The sequence below is a fragment of the Notothenia rossii genome (assembly GCF_949606895.1).
Source record: "Notothenia rossii genome assembly, chromosome: 5".
NCBI lineage: Eukaryota > Metazoa > Chordata > Actinopteri > Perciformes > Nototheniidae > Notothenia > Notothenia rossii.
Genome location: NC_136903.1, coordinates 82,435,496 through 82,457,422, shown reverse-complemented (window position 1 = coordinate 82,457,422; position 21,927 = coordinate 82,435,496). Strand labels below are relative to the sequence as shown.

The 21,927-nt window shown below is 45.7% G+C and overlaps 1 protein-coding gene across 1 annotated transcript in view; it reads left to right on the top strand.

The window, feature by feature from the left end:
• The window catches only part of magi1b (membrane associated guanylate kinase, WW and PDZ domain containing 1b), a 129,580-nt gene that overhangs the window by 99,498 nt on the left and 8,155 nt on the right, over nucleotides 1-21,927 (top strand). Inside the window, 13 exon segments of the mRNA XM_079680586.1 lie at nucleotides 916-993; nucleotides 996-1,034; nucleotides 2,840-3,025; nucleotides 3,252-3,382; nucleotides 3,388-3,682; nucleotides 3,685-3,891; nucleotides 3,894-3,926; nucleotides 12,655-12,686; nucleotides 13,178-13,222; nucleotides 14,981-15,227; nucleotides 18,806-18,897; nucleotides 19,522-19,714; nucleotides 20,589-21,148. Coding sequence (XP_079536712.1) covers nucleotides 916-993; nucleotides 996-1,034; nucleotides 2,840-3,025; nucleotides 3,252-3,382; nucleotides 3,388-3,682; nucleotides 3,685-3,891; nucleotides 3,894-3,926; nucleotides 12,655-12,686; nucleotides 13,178-13,222; nucleotides 14,981-15,227; nucleotides 18,806-18,897; nucleotides 19,522-19,714; nucleotides 20,589-21,148 — 2,138 coding nt within the window.

The window sequence follows — 21,927 nt, the reverse complement described above, 5'->3', positions numbered from 1 at the left end:
TGTAGTTAATGTCAGTTTTGCTATCGGACACTTGTTGTCGGTAATAACTTAAAAGCTTTTTGGGTGAAGACAGGTACGTTTTTCTTCAACTGAAAGTGATAAGGAGAGCCTCTTACCTGATTTCTGCCACCTAATTGCTACCAGTAATAATGGTGAGGATTTAGCTCGCACAGCTGCCAAAACACTTCTAATAGGTAACCTCAGGTTGCACCTATTCCTAGACGTATACCTTATGCATTCACAGGACCCCCCCGTAGAGAGATTAATTGTAAATGCGGGCTGATCCACATCGTAACCCCAGCTTCAGCTCAGTCAGCAGAAATCATTCGATTCCACTCGATTACCTGTGGATTTTTCCCAAGTCTTAAAGCTTTCTTCAAAAAAGCTCAATACCTTCAAGCTGAGTTTTTTTTACCCAGTTTTTTTCCGCTTCTGCATTGATTCTATCTCACTGTTAAGAATATTAATGAAGGTTGCAGGCTGATCTGTGCCTTGATGCCGTAACAAGGTGATTAATGAAAGATGGTAGCCCTTATGAGGGAATGGATCGCTCCATTTTCACAGATCTTTATTTCTTTTCAATAGGATCTTTAATTTTGTTTTAAAAGCTACATGAAGTTATGAAGCGACCTGTTGAACCCGACGTCATATCTTGGTAGTTTTTATTTTTGTTACTACTTCCCTTCCCCTGTTGTCCTGTGGGGAAGGTTTCTTTTTAGACGCAAACCAGGAAATGTATCCAACCCACAGAGAACTATTCTTCCTCTGGCATCATAGAAAGACAAAAAATGGCTATTTCCTCAAACACGCAGCGCAGAAGGACATGTCGTCCAGCCCCGGTTCCTCTCATAAGTAGGGCGGCTGTGCACCTGTCTTGACCCCATCTAGAGAACATGTGCCTCCTTGCTTTTGCAGAATGGATCGAGGAGTCGGCGTTGGCAGGGGCCCCGCTGGCCAACTATGCTGCCAACCACCAGGAGACCTACAGGGACCCCAAACAGGACCACCAATGCCCAACGCCGTGGGACAAAAGCGTAAGTCCCCTTTTATGTCAAGTTTGAAAATTCTATAAAACGGGACTAGTTTTTCCTAACACCCAGCTTATTTCCATTTGTTATATTAAAATGTAACTCTTACATTATAGTTTTTCTTTTTTCCTGAGCCAGCGCTTAAGGCTGTATTTGAGTTATTATAAAGTTGTGAATAGGCTATTAAGCTGCTCTTTGTATACATGTCATCATATATTCTTAATGAGTAGATCACAATTCTACTCATCTATACAGTAGACACGAGGCAGTGTTTGTATTTTCTTAACCAAACTCTGTGAAGCACCGTTTCATTGTATATACACACCCCCCTCCCCCCCCCCCCCCCCCCCCTGTGGCCTCCCGTTGCTTCTTATGGAACCTCTCTTTTGTTATGTTGCTTTTCCTGCATCAAATAATAGGCCTGAATCCACCCACCCATTAGCGCTACACACACCTTCAGTGTCTAGCCGTCACCGTGTGTTTCCTTCTCCTGGTTGCCAGCTCCCTTTATACCAGCCTCCCACCAGCAGCTTGTCTAATTAGCCCAGCCAAGGCATCCCTCTTTCTCCCTCGCTGCTCAGTGGGACGTCTTTTTTCTCATCAATCTCTTTACATTATAGCTGAAATTCTCAGTCTAGCTGCATCTTCTTTTTTGTCTCCCGCCCCTTTCTGCTTTGGTTGAATTGTTGGCTTAGTTCATCTTTGTGTCTTTCTATCTCACCCTTTCTCTCCCTCCCCCTTTGCCAACCTAGGCCTTGACACTCCTCCTGAGAACAGGCGTCATTTGAAATCTCTTCATCAAACTCCCTTTATCCTCCTTCCTAGTCTCTCTCTTTCTCTCTCTTTCTCTCTGTGTCTCTCGTGGATAAAGTCGCCATCTATGTTCACTGTTTTGTTACATCCTTCTTGTCCTGAAAAAAGGTTTATTCATAGTCCCTGCACACATAACAACACATGCAGCACAAAATCCTCACAAATTCAAGGACAAAAACTGACTCCAAGGGTAATTAATTTTTCATTGAATGCATAAACTAAGTCACACTAACCAAATGTGGCACTTCTGGTCAACAAGCAAACATTCCTCTGTTGATCCCTTCTCTGCACTGTTTGCTCGCTTACATGCTTTCCTTCCACTGTGCTTGCATCTCCATATTCATGTAGCTTGTCAAGAACAGATCATTTATAAATGATTAGCACTCTGACGGTCTCTTTTTTAACTGTTGTTCCCCGTTGCGCAGTAAAAGCGGCGGATGAATATCTCACTTTGATTTGGACTGATTTCATCTCATATCTTTCTTTCATACCCTTAATGCCAGATAATGAGGTACAAGAAGAAAGAGGATGACTGAGTAATTGGCTACAGACTTTACTCATGACTTAAGAGCGCTGGGAAATGTGGTTTCCATGGATATTGCTTTTTTTAATGAAACGCTCACAACCAATCAAATTGAATGGTGGAGATATCTTGTTGGCAAGAGCCATTCACTATAGCACAGCCTCATACAAATGCTTTTATCATGTGACCTTCATGCATTAAGAGTGTCACAAGACATTTGATTTCTGTACAAAAATGTCGTGCCTCTCAATTACACCTTTTTATACACAACCACAATTTAAAACAGATAAAGGGACTGCCTACAAGGGAACTAGGAGAAACATTTACTTGCCAAATTGCCAGATACAGAAGCTCAGATGCATGAGTGTATCCCCTAATGGAGAATAGTTATAACATTGTTGGCAATGTAAAAACCAGGTTTGGCTTTTCCATCAGTGCATCTGAAAGATTGAAATGTATCTGTCTGTGTGTCCAGGAGGGAAGCCTTTCTTTACTCGGAACCGATCCGAGCTGAATGGGACTTTCATCAACACCAAGCTGAAAAAGAGTCGCCGGGGGTTCGGCTTCACCGTGGTCGGAGGCGACGAGCCAGACGAGTTCCTGCAGATCAAGAGCCTAGTTTTAGATGGACCTGCCGCCCTGGATGGCAAAATGGAGACAGGTTGGTTTACTTTATATATTAGGTTTTGGAATAGGGCTCGTTTTATTGTTGATTCCCAATTATTTGATGAATCGCTTGATCCATTAAACCGTTGTAAGTCCAAAACATAAATATATATATATTCTGTTTAATGTATATCAACCATATATTCCAAGCAAAAAAAAAGCTTTGCCAAATTAATTCCTTTCATACAAATGATAACTTCTCCCTCTTCTCCACCTCCCAGGCGATGTGATAGTGAGTGTCAACGACATCTGTGTGCTCGGCTACACCCACGCTCAAGTTGTGAAGATCTTCCAGTCCATCCCTATCGGCTCCATGGTGAACTTGGAGCTGTGCCGTGGCTACCCACTGCCCTTTGACCCGATGACCCCAACACTAGCCTCGTCACCTCAGTGGCCATTCTCGACAACAAAGACCCCATCATCGTCAACGGTCAGGAGGCCCTCAACAGCTACGACTCGCCGTCCAGCCACGGCAGTCAGAACAACAACAGCTCGACAAACGGAGGGGCGCCCCACAACGGCCTCCCCCGACCCTACAGCCCCTCCGCGGACGTGGCCTCCGATACCTCTTCCCATCAAGGCTACCCCAACGACGTGGTCACCCTGGCCTCCTCCATCGCCACGCAACCAGAGCTCATCACTGTACACATGGAGAAGGAGACAAGGGCTTCGGCTTCACCATCGCCGACAGTCCAGGGGGGGGGGGGGGGGGGGGGGGAGGCGGAGGGCAGAGGGTGAAGCAGATCGTGGATTACCCGCGCTGCCGTGGCCTCAAGGAGGGCGACATCATCGTGGAGGTCAACAAGAGAAACGTGCAGACCATGTCTCACAACCAGGTGGTGGACATGCTCAGCAAGTGTCCAAAGGCAGCGAGGTCAGCATGCTGGTGCAGAGAGGTGAGTGGTCCCCTACTTTTTGCATGCTTATTGTCTCTGGGAATATTGAAATTGAAGAGAGCAGATGGAGATGAGGGAGATAAGGCGGTTTCTGATTTATGCACCCATATGTTGAGGTATTGCCAAACAAAAAAAAAAAAAAAGTTTCCCATGAATCTGCTCAATGCTGTTGACAATAAAAATAATAGGCTTCTGCCTTACAGGCTGTCCCGGCTCACAGAGAGCTCTTTTATTGACACACATATTTATTTATTCATGTAAATAGAGGTTGGAAGCAAAGAAGAGATCGCAGAGAAGCCAAGATAGAAGGGTAATTATTACGATATGGAGGAGGAAAGGAGCCACAGAGGAAGTTGAAATAAAACGTTAAGGACGTGGCTGAAAGGGAAGAAGAAAAGAGAGTGAGGTGTTTTCACTTGACAGTCAGAACATCATAGCTGTCTTGAAATGGAAAGTTAAAAGGGGAGATGAATGAAGGATGATAAGAAGGGTAAACACTGGAGAGAGGTTTAGATTGTGTTTTCTGGCCAGAGTCTGAGTATTCTTACTTTTTTTAATCCTCTCCCATAGTCACTCCAAACACGAGTACATCTACTGAACTTCGTCTTCTCTGTAGTACTCCCAAGTTATAGAGCTATCTGGCTTGGTTTAAGATTAAGTCATTGTGCTGTTAACAAACATTTCCAGCGTTAGTTGGTCAATGCCGCAAAATCAGTCATGTCAGGCTTCTATTCAACACGTGGCACCCAATCTTTGTCTCGCTCCCTGATTGATAAATCACAGAAGCACTGAATGGAAACAAAGCAACTGTAAATGGAGGATAAAACTGAAATGATTGAATTTTGGTATTTTCCCTCCAATTCCCCTCAGACTCGCAGACCTCCAGAGCCCTAAGCGGACGGTTCCAGACAAGTAATTGGTCTATTTTCTCTGTCAGACTGTCCATAGCTTGCTATGGGGCTTATTAATTCAAGTCACTAAAAGGTGTTTGTGTTTCTGTGTTCACACACGCAGTCTATCTCCTCTGTAGGGTTAAGTGCTCAGACATTTTTGAGCCAAATTGGTGAGAAGAATGGCAGCCAAGTCTCATTGTAGTCTCACATGGAGTCCCTGTCTTTCGCTCCACACATGTGACTTAGTCTTAATTTGTATCTCCGTTCCTTTCTCCATGTTGTCACTCTCTCTTTGTCTCGCTCTTTTACACACACCTACAGTGCAAACACACACAGACCAAACTGTTCCACTCCAGCTCACTGGATTTAGCTCATGAGAAGCATTTCTTCATCCTGCTAGTGTACACAAGCCCATCAAATGTTACAGCATCATTCCGGCAGGGGCTTAATGGACTGAATAAAACAGAAGGCAGTTTAGCCGGGTTTAAGTAAGCGCAGTGACAGATATGACGTGACAGAAGGAGTGGCACTGAGCTGAAAGACAAAGGTATGGATGATGATGATAATGCATACGAGGCATTTTAGTTGAACTAGCCTTCCTAAATGTCTTTTATGGATGGTTTTGTCCTACTTGGGATTCAAAACAAAGAATGCCAGTTAGCAGAGACACACAGAAACAAATGTGAAAGCTAATCCAAGATATAGCGTATAAAAGAGGGACCTGCCCTTCTGCCAACAATGCAGATTAATAATAGAAAACATAAGTCTGCTCATTGCACTTCTCCCATTTAAACATTTATAACAAGTACAAAAGACAGGCTTCTGTTTTTACAAAGATCCTTTCTGAAAATGAAACAGTCAGTAATTAGAGAGCCAGATTGGAGTAGTGCAGTGTGCCAACCACTTCTTTTTCCCACACTATGTTTGGTATCAAACTGTCTTTTTTGGAACCAGCCGAAAATGTGTTTGTAGCACGTTAAATATAACAAGCTGGCAAATCCTACAAAAATTTTCTTTATTTTACGCTTTTATCAGAACTCAATTTGTTGTAGATACCGAATGAACAACATTATATTTGAAATATGACTTTACAGTCAGGCATATATACCTTTTTAGTATTGATTCATCTATTTCTTTCTCTCAATTGATTGATTGCTTTGCCTATAAACGTCAGAAATAAAGTGAAACAAAGCAAATCAATATTCTGTTTACAATAATATAATGCAATGAAATCACACGGGGGAAGCTGGGACTAGAGAACTATTGATATTTGTACTTGATAAATGACTAGTTGATCATCAAATTGACAGAAACTGTATCTTCTGACAATGGAAAGCTTTTATAATAGATTCATTCTCACCTAGATCTGATTTGCCACTACACTAGATCATATATAGACCATATGTGGCATTACAAATAGAAAATAAATTATATTTATATTTGTTGCAAATGAGTCAAAGAAAAAAATCAAATAGCTTTGCTCCATAAAAGCCTCATGGACATATCGCCCTGAGCGTATCTCTTTGCTTTTCTTCCTCCCACTGAATTCCCACACCTCCGGATGTGCACATGATGAATCTCTTTAAATGTATTTTTCATATGACAACGTGCCACCCATCATTCATATGTCACATGTGTCTGACATAAATACACGCACAGTGGCACTCATTAGCACATCCACTGAGCTTCTGGATACTGTGCCTTAATTACTCTCCAGCTCTCTCTCTCTCTCTCTCTCTCTCTCTCTCTCTCTCTCTCTCTCTCTCTCTCTCTCTCTCTCGCCTCGCTCCACCAGTAGCATCGAGGCACACTGGCCTCTAATTGGGGTCCTGATGTCAGCTTTGCTTATCATACACATACATCTTTTTTTTCTCTCCTGTGCTCTGTTTTATTCTCACTCTCCTTCCTTCCATCTATCAAGAGTCTTCTTCCATGATCCAACCCTGCTTGTGCATGTAGGCACACACACACACACACACACACGCACGCACGCACGCACGCACGCACGCACGCGCGCACGCACGCACACAAACAGACACACATTCAGTGTCAGTTTCAAACACGAACAGCCGTGCATCCAATTAAGAATTCGAGGCAGAATGAGTCTGGCGCAGTCTTAATTGGTGGAGAGCCGCCCCTCCTCCAAACCTCCATCCCCACGTTTTCTGTTTCCATTCCCCTCCTGTCAGTGTTTAGATTCTCACCCGCTCGCCCACGCTCTGATGGGAGCCGATCCCTACGGACGCGCTCAAAGATACACACTTGTTAACGCCGCCTCGCACAACAGTGGGCCTCCTCTCCCACTGTCCTATTCACCGTGTATGAGCATGTGTACAAGTTGGTGTGAGAATGTGAGCATGTGTATTTCTGCCACACCAGTTACCGTCTGCCTGGGGAAACCTGCAAATCATTGATCTCATTATGAAAACTTGGCAACGTGAAACTCTTTTGAGGGTGTTAGCTTTCCTTTTCTCCGCCTAAGTAAGCAACACTAGCTGTAAATGACCTTTTTTGCTTTTGTACATACGACGAAAGATCCACCCACAGGACAGATTGTCAGGTTATGAGACTTTGGCAGGGTTTCACGGCTTACCCACAAAAGCCTCAGAGGTTTTGAAGACATGTTGTGCACAGATAAACTGCACACAGGCATGATTTATTACTTCAATCAGGTCCGTGTTTCGTGATACATTGTTCTTTCATTTGTCTAATTACAACGCTCTAATGGGCTCATTTTCCCCCGCCTGTCTTCTCCTGCCCTCGCTGATGCGCTGGCATAATTCATTTTGGACCCTAATGTCTTGCCGTAGTACAGACACTAATTTCCCTGTTCCCTTTAAAAAAGGTCTAAATGTTACAGTATCTGTAGGGATGTGCACACCTGCTGCTGCACATCTTTTTCTCAGCAAAATCCTTTTTTTCTTTCTCCTAAAACCCAGCCTCCCAGTAGCCCAGCAGCTCATGTCATTAGTCCGCTGCAGAAAAATGAAAGCCATTTTACCTCAGCAGAGATGCAGAGTCTTTTTTTCCCCGTACTTTTCTTTATTTGTACAGCTTGGCACGTGCTTCAATTAATTCCAAAGGTACATTTAGCTCTGTTGCAGCCACTGCTTGTAGCCATGTGCAGGAAATGTCAGGAAAGACGGCTGCAGCGGGTGAAGGGAGAGGAAGAGAAGGGGTGACGGAAGAATGTCACAGCATCAGAGAGATGATGAAAGCCCCATCATGCTCTGCTTTCCTCCCTATCCCTCCCCCCACTTCATGACCCATCAATCAGCGGTGACACATTAGTCCCTGCTGGGCAGTCAGGCCTCGCTCTCCTCTTCTTTCAAAATGAGAGACGGACCTTTCCTCCCCTCCCATGTAGCCAGCGGACGGACAAATGGCAGGTTGAGGAAATAACACAGGCAAGAGGTGTTCAACTATTTTTCCAAATGTCAATGTATTTGATGAACCCCTTCAATCCATCTCCTTTGGGTATTTAGATTGCCATTTATCCAAACAAATGTCACACAGATTATCTGCATGGCTATTCGGATAACTCTTTGGAGCCATTAACCTACACAACATCCATAACGTTAAAGCACGAGAGGGTGCATTTCCTCTTGTTTATGTTTCTTTGCCCTTCCTCGCTTTGCCTTCTAAGTACAGTTTGAAAGAGATTTATTGTGCCCTTGAAGACAAACGACGGGTTGAAAAGCGTATTTTCCTCTGTCTTTCATGGATGAGCCTTAAAGAGGGTAAAAACAACAAGTGGATCACTGCCACACTAGATAGTCTTTATTGGCATAATGTTAGGCAACTGAGCAGACAGCTTATAAATGCCTCCTGTCAAAAAAGCACTCCACGGAGCAGTGTTCTGGGAGGACAAACACTGATAGGCTCACCATTACGTGAACTTACATAACCCACATAAACAAACTCACAGTTACCGGCAGGGACAGCCATGAGGCCCATATAATATGGACAGTCTCGTACACACCCATTAGGAAGAGATAAACGTCGATGATGGGTCCCTGCGCAGACCAAAGTCAGGAAATCAATTCACTGTATGGGCACGAAGCGTCGTATTTTTGCCCACTTCGCATTAAAAATTCTGCTGACTGCATGCTCCAATGGCACCATAATGAACAGCATTGCAGTCCTCAAAAGCAATGATGGGGGAGCGGCTCGCCCGCTAGGTGCCCACGATTCACCACCCATTCATTGTTGGCTTGCTGGAGGCTGGTGCCTGTGAATCACAGCTTGTTGCACGGGGACATGGGGAGACTCCCTCTCTCCCTCAACCCCCACCAATCTCCCATGCCTTCACACCTTCATTTCTATTGGGCGAGTTATAACTCTACACCATTGCACCATCCCTTTGTTTCTATGACAATGCTCTGCAGATAATCTGCGCTGGGGTCTCCTCCAGGGTGAATGTGTGGATTTGTGGGAATTCACCTCAGCTTTCTAAAAGCCATGGAAGGCTAAATTGAGGGAAAAACTGTAAGCATCTTTTTTTAAATCATGATAAAACATCATGATCTTTTTTGCAAAAATCTGTTCATTCTCATATATTTATTGCTTTTCTGTGTGCCTTTGGTCACATTGGTATGCTCCTCTGGTACATTCAATTTCACCTTTTACACGCAAACCCACACTCATGGATGAAGCTAAATAAAGCCGTGCTCTGCTGTCACATCCTGGCTGCTGATGTACCCAGCTGATGCGAGCCTTTCACTCCTTGGAGACTGTCTGTCAGTTCCCCACGGTCACCAGCCACTGTCACCACGGTGACAGATGGACCTGCCTGTTGGAGGCCATCGCTCCTGGCCAAGATTTAGCAACACACACGGGCGTATCGTGGACAGACAACATAATCCGCCTAATAATGGCTTCCGATTAGCGAGTGCTTTGCTGCCAGGGTTTTGCAACAGTTCCTATCTGTTGATGGAAAACGTACCCTGCTCAATCCCTGAAATCATTGTTAAAGTGCACAGATATTAAGCTCTGTGTGTCAATACATTTTTCAAAACCACATTTTCTTAAAGATGTAACTTTGCATTGTCGTTATGCACCCACACTATTGGAACTAAACCAGCTGTAGGGCTGTCACACAGAGAAAACCAGTTTGTGTCTGCTGAAAACATATTTTCACTGCCTGAGTTTTTCCTCGGGCATCGAAACAAGATGACTGTTTTTCTGTCAAGCTCAATACAATATATTTACTGCTATCCTCAATACACTGGATACTTTATTATTCTGGCTTCATTGGAATTCACAATAATCCGTTTTGATATCATTAATCACCAAACCACATATCATATCAAATGTAGTGGCCTGTAGGTTGAGCAGTCCTCAATTACTCACTGTTAAGAATGGATTTTCTGCCACAAATTTCAAGATTTAGTAAGCAGAACAAAATGAGCTGAAGGGGGGGGGGGGTTAGGAACAGTGGTCCTGGTCTATTATTTGAGAGATGGAGGCGCTGAGCATGTATTGGGTGCTCTCTCACTGCTGCACAGGCCAGTCGAGATCGCCCACCTGTCCAAAACCACTCTTTCCTCCCTCTTGTATGTCATTAGTGCTGGAGGTTGGTCCCAGCACCCATAACACCTTTTGATCTGGGAGCTTCAAACACACTGTGGTGCTTCTCTCACACACACACACACACACACACACACACACACACACACACACACACACACACACACACACACACACACACACACACACACACACACACACACACACACACACACACACACACACACACAAAACCCCACATCTAACATGCGCACTGTTTTATTGCGTTGTTTGTCAAAGGCATCGAAGCTTTAACAGTTTAAATGTGCTCTATATCTTTGAATGAATGTCATTCTTTCATTTGTTTTTACAGTAAGACATTTAAATTCCAAGGTGAAATTCGAAGGAGGTCGGTGCGATGCGAAGACCTGAATCGACCTTATGTCACAGTCGACATAAACAGCGTTTATCGCTTCCACGGGTGTGTCCGTTTTAAGTAGCAGATGAAGGATAATCAACTTCAGCCTGACACTTTGACTGACAGCATGCTCAGGCCGGAGAGATTCACTCGGGATTGACAGCTTGCATCTGCGTCTGATTTACGGGATTGCTATGTGCTCCTGAATGAATGATTTTTATTGATTGAAAAATGGAGGTGAAAAGGGAGATGATGGGAAGGAGGACGGGGGGAGGAGAGGAAGGAAATAAATCTGCAGACGCAACACAGTTGGAGCTGTCGTTCGTGAATGAACCCAGATGTCTGAGAGATAAAGAAGACAAGAGCGTGTGTGTGTGTGTGTGTGTGTGTGTGTGTGTGTGAGATCTTATCCTTTCACTCTCCCTCAAGGATTGGCACACAAAAGTGGCCCATATTTTTAGATCAGGCACCGCCTAGTTTTACTCGTGCTCTACATGTGTTACACACCCCTGTACGCTGAGGTGTGTGTGGTTGCTTCTCGTCTCACTGCTGTATTTGAAATATTATGGAGGTAAATACACACCACAAGCCTCGCATTTTCCTCTTTGTTTCACGCATTCCTTCTCCCGCCGCTCTCATTTCCATAACTTCATACAACTGTTTATTTCATGCAGAGTCGAGGGAGGGTGGGGGTGGGGGGGCGCGAGTGTTGAGGGAGGAGGAGAGGGCATCGATGTGCTTAAGGAGCACATTTCCCCCCGTTAGGTGCAGGGGCTGTGTTAGCGTTTTAGTCATCCGTCAGTCTTTGTTCATGTGCTTCTCCGGGATAATGATGTTTCTGCGATGATATTTCTGGTCAACGCTCACTCAAGCAGAAATGTGTGTGTGTGTGTGTGTGTGTGTGTGTGTGTGTGTGTGTGTGTGTGTGTGTGTGTGTGTGTGTGTGTGTGTGTGTGTGTGTGTGTGTGTGTGTGTGTGTGTGTGTGTGTGTGTGTGTGTGTGTGTGTGTGTGTGTGTGTGTGTGTGTGTGTGTGTGTGTGTGTGTGTGTGTGTGTGTGTGTGTGTGTGTGTGTGTGTGTGTGTGGTGGGGGGGGGTGTACCAGCGAGGGAGGTGGAGCGAAGGGAAGAGGGAGGGAGGGTAGGTGATGATGCTGAGGGAAGAAAAGGGAGGGAGGACAGTGTGCAGCGAGGTGAGGTAGAGAGAGAGAGAGGCGGAAAAAAAGGAAAAGGCAGCAGGAAAGGGAGAGACTGGGAGGACGCTGCAACTGCCTATAGATGCTGGAGCCGTCGACAGCGGAGCGCGGCGCTCAGCGGACACAGGAAGATGGTCTCAGTAAGAGGGGAACTGACGGTTGCCTATAATTTAATGTTCAGTATCTTGGACTCCTTCTCCATGGGTAATGCTACGGCCAGGATCTCCCGCTCGCTCTCTCCTCCTCTCCTCTCCTCTGTCTTCTCCGTCTTAGTTGCTCTCCAGGATTCTGTCCTCTTAAACTCTCCTCACTTTCCTCCTTCAAACACACACTTGCTCACACGCGTGGAGTGGCCAGGCTCTGTAGCGAGCGCCGGGGTAGCCCTGGAGGCTGCACCAGTCAAGCCGAGCGCTGGCCGCGGCACTGATGCAGATAGATCGCGCTGCCTGCCCCCCCCCCCGCCCCCCCACCACCTCCTCTCCCCTCCCTTCCCTCCTCTAACACCAGCCGCGGATGGGCGAGCAAAGGAACCAAGCAGGGAAAGAGAGGGAAGGAGGGAGAAGGAGACGAGGGATAGATGAGCTGAGATTGTTTTGGAGTCTGCGTTATCTGTTTTCTTCTTTTTGTATTTTCTATGAACGTGGACGATAAACTCAAACTACATTGGTAACCTTCCCTTTTGTCTTCTTCTTCCCCATTTCTGTTTGGCTTCACAGGGGTGGCACCTGCAAAGAAGAGCCCGAAACTGGTAAGTTTTTTTTTTTTTTGTCAACACGTTTCTCCTCTCCCATCTATACTTCACTCTCCTGTCCTCAATCTACATGGTGTATCAGCCAGAGGGATGTTGGTCTCTCCTCTCTTACCTCGTCCCTGACTCTCTCTCTCTCTAAGGTGTAACTTGTGTTGCGCTTATGGGTCTGTTTGTAGTCTGTTTGGGATGCTGTGCTGTGCGGGGGTGGATCCCTGTAGCTTCACATCAGCACCCCCCCCCCCCTCCCTTCCCTCCCCTCCTCTCTGTGGCGGGGGCTTTGGACGAGGGGCTTTGATGCACAGCGTGAGCTGGGTTGCTAACACGCTGATGATCGCATCGCGCGGGGTGCTAAGCTTGCAGTGTGAGAGTGGAATGTAGGATCACAGCTGAGAGTCGGCCTCATCCCGTGACATCCGCTGCATTAACGCAGAGACATGATGACTCTGTCTGACTCACTGAACGTGTGCTTGTCCATTTTGTTTTTGCAGGATCATATGGAGCAGGCTCCTCCATACAGAGATTACACTAGGATGGTATGTGAAGTAGATACACGAGGGGGTGGTGGTGGTGTTGGTGCTGGGTATGTTAGATGATAATGGTGATGGTATGGTATTTTTATAGCGGATAATAGCGGTGGTACATTGAGGACGATAATGCATGATGTTTCAAGATAATGTTGGGTAGTTTGTGAGCAATAAAACACATTAAAGAGGACTGCTAATGCTGTCAGGCATTGAGCCTCTGAACCTTAGTATGGCCTGCTAGTGGGCAAGAGGAGTCTGAGGAAGCAGCGAGGATTTGTTTTCATTGACTGAGGCCCCCCCCCCCCCCCCCCCCCTCCCTCCATCCATCCCATCTTCTGTCTCCTTAATAAGTTATTGGAGCAGCAGAAACCAATGTATTAGGGCAGTCCCGGGGGAGAGGGAGAACACAGTGACTGCAGAAGGTCACATTTAATGGATCCATCAAGAACAAGAGATTTGTTTTCATTTAGTAGGGGGAAGGGATTTGGACTTTTTGTACATCAAAGTGAGAGAAACCAAAAACGAAAGCTGCCGCATTGGCTAATGGAAGCCCCATTTAGTTTGATGGAATGAAAGCGTCCAAAAAAATCATTATGAGGTCAGGGAAGGATCAGTCCTGAGCTCGGACTTTAGCAGCAAACCTAGCCTGCAGTTGTTACTAATTATATAAATCATTTGATTTTTACATCCCCACAAAAACCCAGTGATGTTACACTCATAACACTTGTAGCAATAAAGCTGGATCCACAGCTTTTAACTTAATACTAGCTCAAGCTTCAAGCCTCTGTTTAACAAGGATGATGAATATATACATGAATTGCAGAGGTGTATAGGCTGATTTGGCAAGTGATGAGTTTGAATGTATTGAAGACTGCACTTTGAAGACCAAACACTTTGATATCTAAGAACAGATGAGCCATCCGCCCCCGTCCTTCTTACTGGTGTATTTTTGTCCACCACATCCAAAGAACTGGGAGGTCACATGATGCAAAGAGACTGAACTGAAGTGGTTTTCTCTTGTCATCTTAAAATATATCCCTTTGTTTCTCACGCTCCGTTTGTAACCCTCTCCCTTTAGTGCAATTGTTTTGAAAATCTGCAGAGTAATGGTGAGGATGGGACTGTAAAGAAAGATTTATTGTGACGCGGGTCATGGGAAGGATTTCTTCTTGTACTTCTGCTCAGGGTTGTATGTGCTTAACTCTGCTCAAGCACCGCTCCCTTCAAATCCTTCAGCAGGTGCTTAAGTGCCCATGTTATTGAGGGGCCAGTGGCAATTTATGAGGGGTTTTACATTTTCTGGCTCCACCAGTTGGATCCCAGCTTCGTTTCAAACACCACACAAGGGCTTTATTCGCTGTGGATATCCCTCCAGGTGCAGCAATGGATGCAGTTCCTCTGTGTTTAACAAAAGGACTAAGCAATGTGCTCTCGTAAGTTAAGATACAGTTGTTTGTCTCCCACAGCTCAATCATGAGAAACCATTGTGGTCCTTTATTTTCCCTTTGTGTGATCAAACAGGTTGATCGTTGTGTGTGTCAGTCGCAACGCAACAATGGTTGACATTATATACACTCAGGTTCTACCCCACGGAGCAGCCATCTATCATCCTTTTGATCTCTAATCCGAAGTTCTTCTGTCTTCTAGTTCTCACCCCACTGATTCTCCTCTCACCAGATTGTCTTTCCGCTGCTGAGCAAACAATAACCTTTTTTTTGTGTCTCTCTTTTACAATTGGCAAATGATATGAATCTGCTTCTCCAACAGCAATTGTCGAGGAAAGACAGTCAGAACAGCTCCCAGCACAGCGTTTCCAGCCACCGGAGCGCCCACACAGACTCGCCTGTGCACTCGTCCCTGGCGGCCACTCTCAACGAGAGCATCGCCCCCCCGCCCCCCTCTCAGCCCCTGCCGGGCCTGCCGCCCCAGGACTCCCCGGCAGACGGGACCATCCAAAGAAAACCAGACCCCTTTAAGATCTGGGCCCAGTCCAGGAGCATGTATGAAAGTAGGCGTAAGTATATACTTTTTGGTGGCGGTTGGTTGAGGGCTGCATGGGGCTGTTGGATCAGGGAGACCCTTGGTGTGTGTGCACGCTTTGGAGCGAAATCTGGGATAACACTTGTGCATGTAAGTAACTGACTTATACGCACATATATTCACTAATAATCACATATTCTGCCAAGCTAATCGCCCACTGGCTCCAGCTTAATATTTAACAAGCAGACATCTAACGCACAGCTGGAAAAATGAGTTATTCATCTTCAAATCAGTTCTTCAAAGCCACAAAGTTGGCATTTGTTTCCAAGCGGCATTAAAAGCAGCATGTTCGTTGTGCAGCCGTTTAAAAGCCATTACTGTAGGTGCCACTGTGGTCCAAACGTCGACAGTGCCACCATTGACACACTTTTACACTACACTTCCCTAAAGAGACACACAGGCGTATAATTAGCTGCAGTTGTAGAGTCGATGTCAGCGGATTGCATACCCCCCTCCTCTTTGTCTAGCCTCGCCAAAGCAAAGGGAAAGCTCCAATTAAAAAGAATAACCCTCACATCCTCTGTCAAGTAACAAAAAAAATAAAAAGCCAGGAGGAAGAGGAAAAAGCCGGAGTCTGCAAGGGCCAAGAAACATCTAATAACTTATTATGCGCTACTTGTCAAGGATTTTCATTATTCAGATGCCTAAGAGAAACAGTGTGAAGAGAAGGGCTGAACGTGTGCTCAGAGTGCAGACAGAAGACAATAGTGTTTGATTTATAAATGAAATAAAGAATAGTCAGAAGGACTGGAAGAAACCAAGACGAAGGGGGAGATTAAGTCTTAATTTACCTGTCCTAAGGTGATGGAGTCTCAGCAGGGGTTTTCTAAATTGCCTGAGCCAGTTTGCTCAGTGCAAATGGGGGGGGGGACCGCAAAGAGAGCACAAAGGATAGCAAAGAGGGAAATGACAAAAATGTGGAAATGAAAGAGAAAGCTCCAACATTCTAGGATCAAGAGATTTGAAGGTAAAGGGCAGAAGAAATGAGTCCAGAGAGAAGGGCAGGGAGGACAGTGACCTGTACCTGCAGGTTTAAATCCCCCGTTTCCTCACGCTGCATTGAGCTCTCATCCTGAGATCCTGCTGCGCGCCCCATTGGGCCCAGGCCTCGGCTGCAGCAGAGACATTTCTCTACGCCACATTCGCTATAATGAAAAGTTTTTGCAGAGATCAAGGTCTTTAAACACCCCATGTGGTGAGTGATTTTTCCATTTGCAGGAAAAAAAAAATTCCCCCTAAGAACTTGCTCTAAAACTAGGCCAGAGGATAGGGATGCTGCTTGGCCTTCATTTTGATTACTTGGTCTCACGCAAGAAGCGAACAATCCCAACTTTTCATATTCCCATTCCCAATGTGTTCTTATTTTTCCTCTGCTCTTAATTAGAGCATTTTACAAATCGTCGTGAGAACTCTTACCGAGATAAGAAAAATCATCTTGTTTTCACCGTCCACAAATGTTTTTGTCCAACGCAAGTAAACACAATGTCTTCTTCCATCTTTTTCTTTTAGAGGTAATCGCCATTTTTACCTAAGTATTTGCACAAGGCCCTACACCTGCCTTTATAATGTTTTCTCTATGCTAAAAAAATTAAATAAAATCCGCCTCATGCCTCTACTTTATGATCAAGTGAGTCTTATCATTCAGCACACCTGGGTAACAGCAGATTAAGATGCATTTGATGCTGCTGGCAAAAATAAGGGAAAATAAAAGATAAGTTTAAGAGACTGTTGCTGCTTGAGGCCTGTTGTCTGGCGTAAACATGCTCTCTGAACCACCTGGCTTGGTATCTGCAGTCCGAACACATAGCTCAGCACGGGTCCGTACATCTTTGTAAAATATTGATCCGGTCACGCCCCGTTACCTCACTGTGGGAATCACTTATGGATCTATTAATCGACAGCAGCAGGGTGTAACAGTTGAACCCAGCGAGTGCAGGTGCAGATTGCAACAGTTACCCTCTTGACTCTTCCTCTCCCACTTCCTCCACTGTTACACTGTGATGGATGGGAAGGGATAGCTTTATTCCGCAGGGATTTCAACTGTTGACTGAAGGAACAGATTGGGAGCAGGCTGTTTGTGCCTTCTGCCACCCTGCCCGCCTCTCAGTAGCTTTAGTGGCCTTGGCAGCAGCGTGTTGGAGCAAGGAGGAAATCTCCCTAGGAGTTTGCTCAGAGGTGCATGTTTGTCAGTCCGCACAACACAGCTGCGGACAAACAAATGCATGCACATAACATGAATAAGTATATACACCCATCCAAAGCAAAGAACCTCATGTTTACGCCGGGATGAGGCCACACACATGCACGCTCGCTCCGTCTCTCCACTGGCTCCTGGTCCCCCTGAGCCCCCCCACATTCACTGCAACAAGAACCACGAGCTGTCAGCCTGCAGATCAATGCCTCTTTTATAGCACAGCCAGTGTTGGAGACATATTTGAAGGCAATGTTTGTCACCACTGTCAACATTTGGTGGGGCAAAAAACAGTGCCTTAAACGCATATAACTAAAAGGAATTGGATGAGGATAAACAGGATTAGGATATTTGACTAACTGGTAAATACATATTTTTGTCTTTATTCTTAGAAGCAATTTTTATTGCAGTTATTTGCGAAATTTTTCTAAGATTATTTGGGGAATTTGAGCCCCTTACCTCCCATAATTTCCAATGCTGAGCACAGCATCTCTCTAGCGAATCACACACACACACACACACACACACACACACACACACACACACACACACACACACACACACACACACACACACACACACACACACACACACACACACACACACACACACACACACACACACACACACACACACACACACACACACACACACACACACTTATTTCTCTTGTGGATGGGAGTGGACTGTCAGCTAACTACACAAAATAATATATAGCATGTTCCAGCATGTATTAGCACCTCTTTCTGGAAAGTGCTTCCTTACATTATGGGCGAGTAGAAACAGAGTTGCATGTCACACTTCGCCTCATAAAAGAAACAGTGTTGTGCATTAGAATAGTCATTATTAGTGAGAAGCATCGCTGAAAATGTCGTAAAAAGCTAAGAATAAAAAAAGTAAAGGATAATATTTCTCCTAACTTCAGACTGGAATTTCAGCCTGTTGGTTTCTAATTATGGGACCCATGAAGAGGGTGCGCTGAATTATTCTGGCAGCCTGTCTTGCTTCTGAGAGTTTATTTAAGCTCCATACCTCTGCTCTTTACCCGAAATAGATCTGTTTGATCTTTTGACGGCAAGAACAAACACCTTCCCCAAAGCCTCGAGACAGACTGTTTGTGCAAAGTGCCGTCTTAGTGACTAAGCTTGGAACAGTTGGAAGGAAGGATATTTGTATGTTGAAATAAGCAGGCGGGGGGTTTGATTCCAGCCCAGCATGAGGCTTTGACTGAATAGGGTGGTGAAGAGGGACTTTTACTTGAGGCTAATGGCTGAGTTCTTCTTGCCTTGGTGCAGGAAGTCCTCTGGGCTGGCTGCTGGTATTCATGCAGAAATGTTAATGTTGCTCTTTTGATTTCACAGTTCCAGACTTCCAAGAGCAGGACATTTTCCTGTGGAGGAAGGACACAGGGTTCGGCTTCAGGATCCTCGGAGGCAACGAGCCCGGGGAGCCGGTGAGTTTCTCCCACACTTTCTATCTCACAGCTCCTTCCCTCTGGTTTGCTTTTCAATTTTCACAGCATATTTGTGTGAAATGGATAAACCACAGAAAGATGAAATACAGCATCAGTCTGAGACTTGTGTTTTTCTCTATTCATCTGCGTCCGGTGTCGAGTTCTGAGCTTCTTATCAGCTTCAAATCAGTGATTTCTTCCACACAGATTCTCTTTGATCCGGCCAATGTAAACAGAAGACCACCCGTCTCTCACACACACCACTGCTTTATTCTCTTTCCTAAATAGGCAAAGTTGTTTGTTCTTGTTCACTGGCCTGCATTGCAAAATAATGATTAACTATTGAGCTGTGGTGAAAACAGTTGTAGGCTTTGGGAGAACAGTTAACAGTGTGATTTAAATTGGAGCAGACCTGTACTGCATGCCAACTATAGTCCTGCTTCAGAAGTTGGGACATGAATCGTTGAATTGAAGCGTATATATGTGAATCAAAATAAATCCTGCCTCATTAAAGGATCAATGAGTAACCTTATTCGCAGAATCCCTTACGATAGCCTCGATTTTGTGCCGTAACAGCCTTTATTATTATTTTTCCGTTTTCATATATGTGCTTTTTTGTTTCAGATCTACATCGGACACATAGTGAAATACGGCGCGGCAGACGAAGACGGGCGCCTGCGGTCCGGAGATGAGCTGGTAAGCGTGGACGGCACCGCAGTGGTCGGCAAGTCGCACCAACTGGTGGTGCAACTGATGCAGCAGGCGGCAAAGCAGGGCCACGTCAACCTCACCGTGCGACGCAAAGCCACCTACACCGGTAAGAAGAAAGAGGGAGGGGCCTAAGCTGTAAAAGACCTAAAGATAGATACATGTGGAAAACACTTTTTAAATGTAATCGCTAAGGGCCCCGTTTGTATCAATGGCTGTTCCCCCAGAGGCGCAGGGCCATGTTTGCTATGTGCAGGTGTTGCCTTGCTAGGTAATGGTCTGTTGAAAGTGCTCCTTTGCTACCGCCAGCACATTTCCCTGCGCTGCTCCACCCTGCTCCTTGGCAGGCGATAAAGAAAGGCCCATAAATATGATGAAGAGGGTGGTCAACCTTCGTCCCGGCGACAGCGGACAGACATTAGCGCATTTCTGCTCCCCGTCTGCCTCAGAGCGTTGAGAATGTGAGGCGCCTCTCGCGAGCAGCTGTACAGGAAATGAAAAGTGGAATGAAATGTCCGGATACCAGAGGCGGGGCCGTGTCTTTAGTTCATCTTTTGTTCGGAAACAGATCGGGGGAGAGATTGTTGGAGGGGCTCTTCTTCTCAAGCTCCCTCGCCAGCTTGTCTTTCACCATATCAGCATAAACTGGCTGTGATGGGAAAAGAAACCTGTCTGTGTTTGTTTACAATCTCTTATGCTGTCAGATTGCACGGGTGATGTAACACTTAGCTGTGTTGTCATCATATCTTGATGTAATATGCACCGGTGTCTTATTCAGCTTTTTTTCTCTTCAATTATCTCCTGAACTTCTTATGCAACACTGTCTGGCATAATATTTGTTCTCTTGTCGATGTTCTCGCGTCACCACCTCAGTTTGTACTTTCTCACCACCCTGTCTGCAATGTGTGTCTTCTCCTAAATACCACTTCCTCTTCCACCCGTCACTGAATATCATGGATCTTATCCTCCTCTGCCATCTCTAGTTAAAGCAGAAGGAGACGTGCCACCCTCGCCGGCGTCCTCCCACCACAGCAGCAACCAGGCCCCCAGCCTGACGGAGGAGATGGGGAAGCGCGACCCCCAGGGCAGCCAGAACTCTCTGAACACCGTGAGCTCCGGCAGCGGCTCCACCTCTGGCATCGGCAGCGGGGGAGGCGGCGGAGGGGCGGGAGGCAGCGGTAACGCCGTCATCGCCGTGGCTGCAGCCCCCACCAACTCCTCTCAGCCCCCCGTCGTCATGTCCAACGCGCCCTCCACCATGCAGCCCTACGACGTGGAGATCCGCCGCGGAGAGAGCGAAGGATTCGGTTTCGTCATCGTGTCTTCTGTGTCGCGGCCCGAAGCTGGCACCACCTTTGGTAAGAGATGTCATTATTTGTTTGAAATACCACACACATTTGTTGCTGGAACATGCAGATTTCTTAAAGATTTGATCCACTCAGCAAAACAAAAAAACACACCTCAAAGCTTTCCCTCATCGCTGGAGCCTTTTATCTTCCTGTCTTCTTTGTGGGCTGTCTTTGTGTCATCTATAGAAACCTCTGAACACTAAACAGCCTGACAACCAGTACCGATTCTGGCTATTTACAATCCCACCAGATCAATACCAACACTCCACCTCAAAGCAGAGGTTCTTCTTTCTCATTTTCATCTTGAGCCCGTCAAGTCGTGCCACTGAAACCCTTTCTCCGCCCTGCAGCTGCTGCTACACTCACACAAAGCTTTTATAATTGATCACAAGTGAAGTGGGTCTTACATAAGGCATTTGTTTTATTCAGCTCAACTTAAATTGCTTCTGCCCAGCAGGTTGGCACTAAAAGCCTAATGGCAACTTAATGAGAATGAGTGCTGCAGGCAGGGTAAATATGGGAAGTGATCAGTGTGAGTAATATTTATTTATTTAACAAGGTAGGATCAGAGAGATGGACTGACCTACAAAATTACCTCGTCTACATATTTTAGGTTATTTAATCAGAAACAATTAAGACACTGTTAACGAGCCATAAAGCTGGCGATATTGCTTTTACAAACTAGTTGTGTCTTTTCTATGCAGTGCGCTCTATACTTCCTTCATGCCTGCACCACTATGGCTTTCCTCTCTCCTCTGTGCTCTTATCTCTGTCAGTGTGGGTGGACTGAAAAGGTCTGAAAATGCTCAACTTTCCAGGTCAGCTTACAGAGTAGCAAAGCTCCTCTTTTTCACAGGGCAGAGCCAAATGCATGGGCCAGCAGATACGCTTCATTTGATTTGACCTGAAATGTAAAAATCCAGGGGACACCCAGTGGCTGCGTGAAACCAGTCCACACATATTGGAGCAGCAC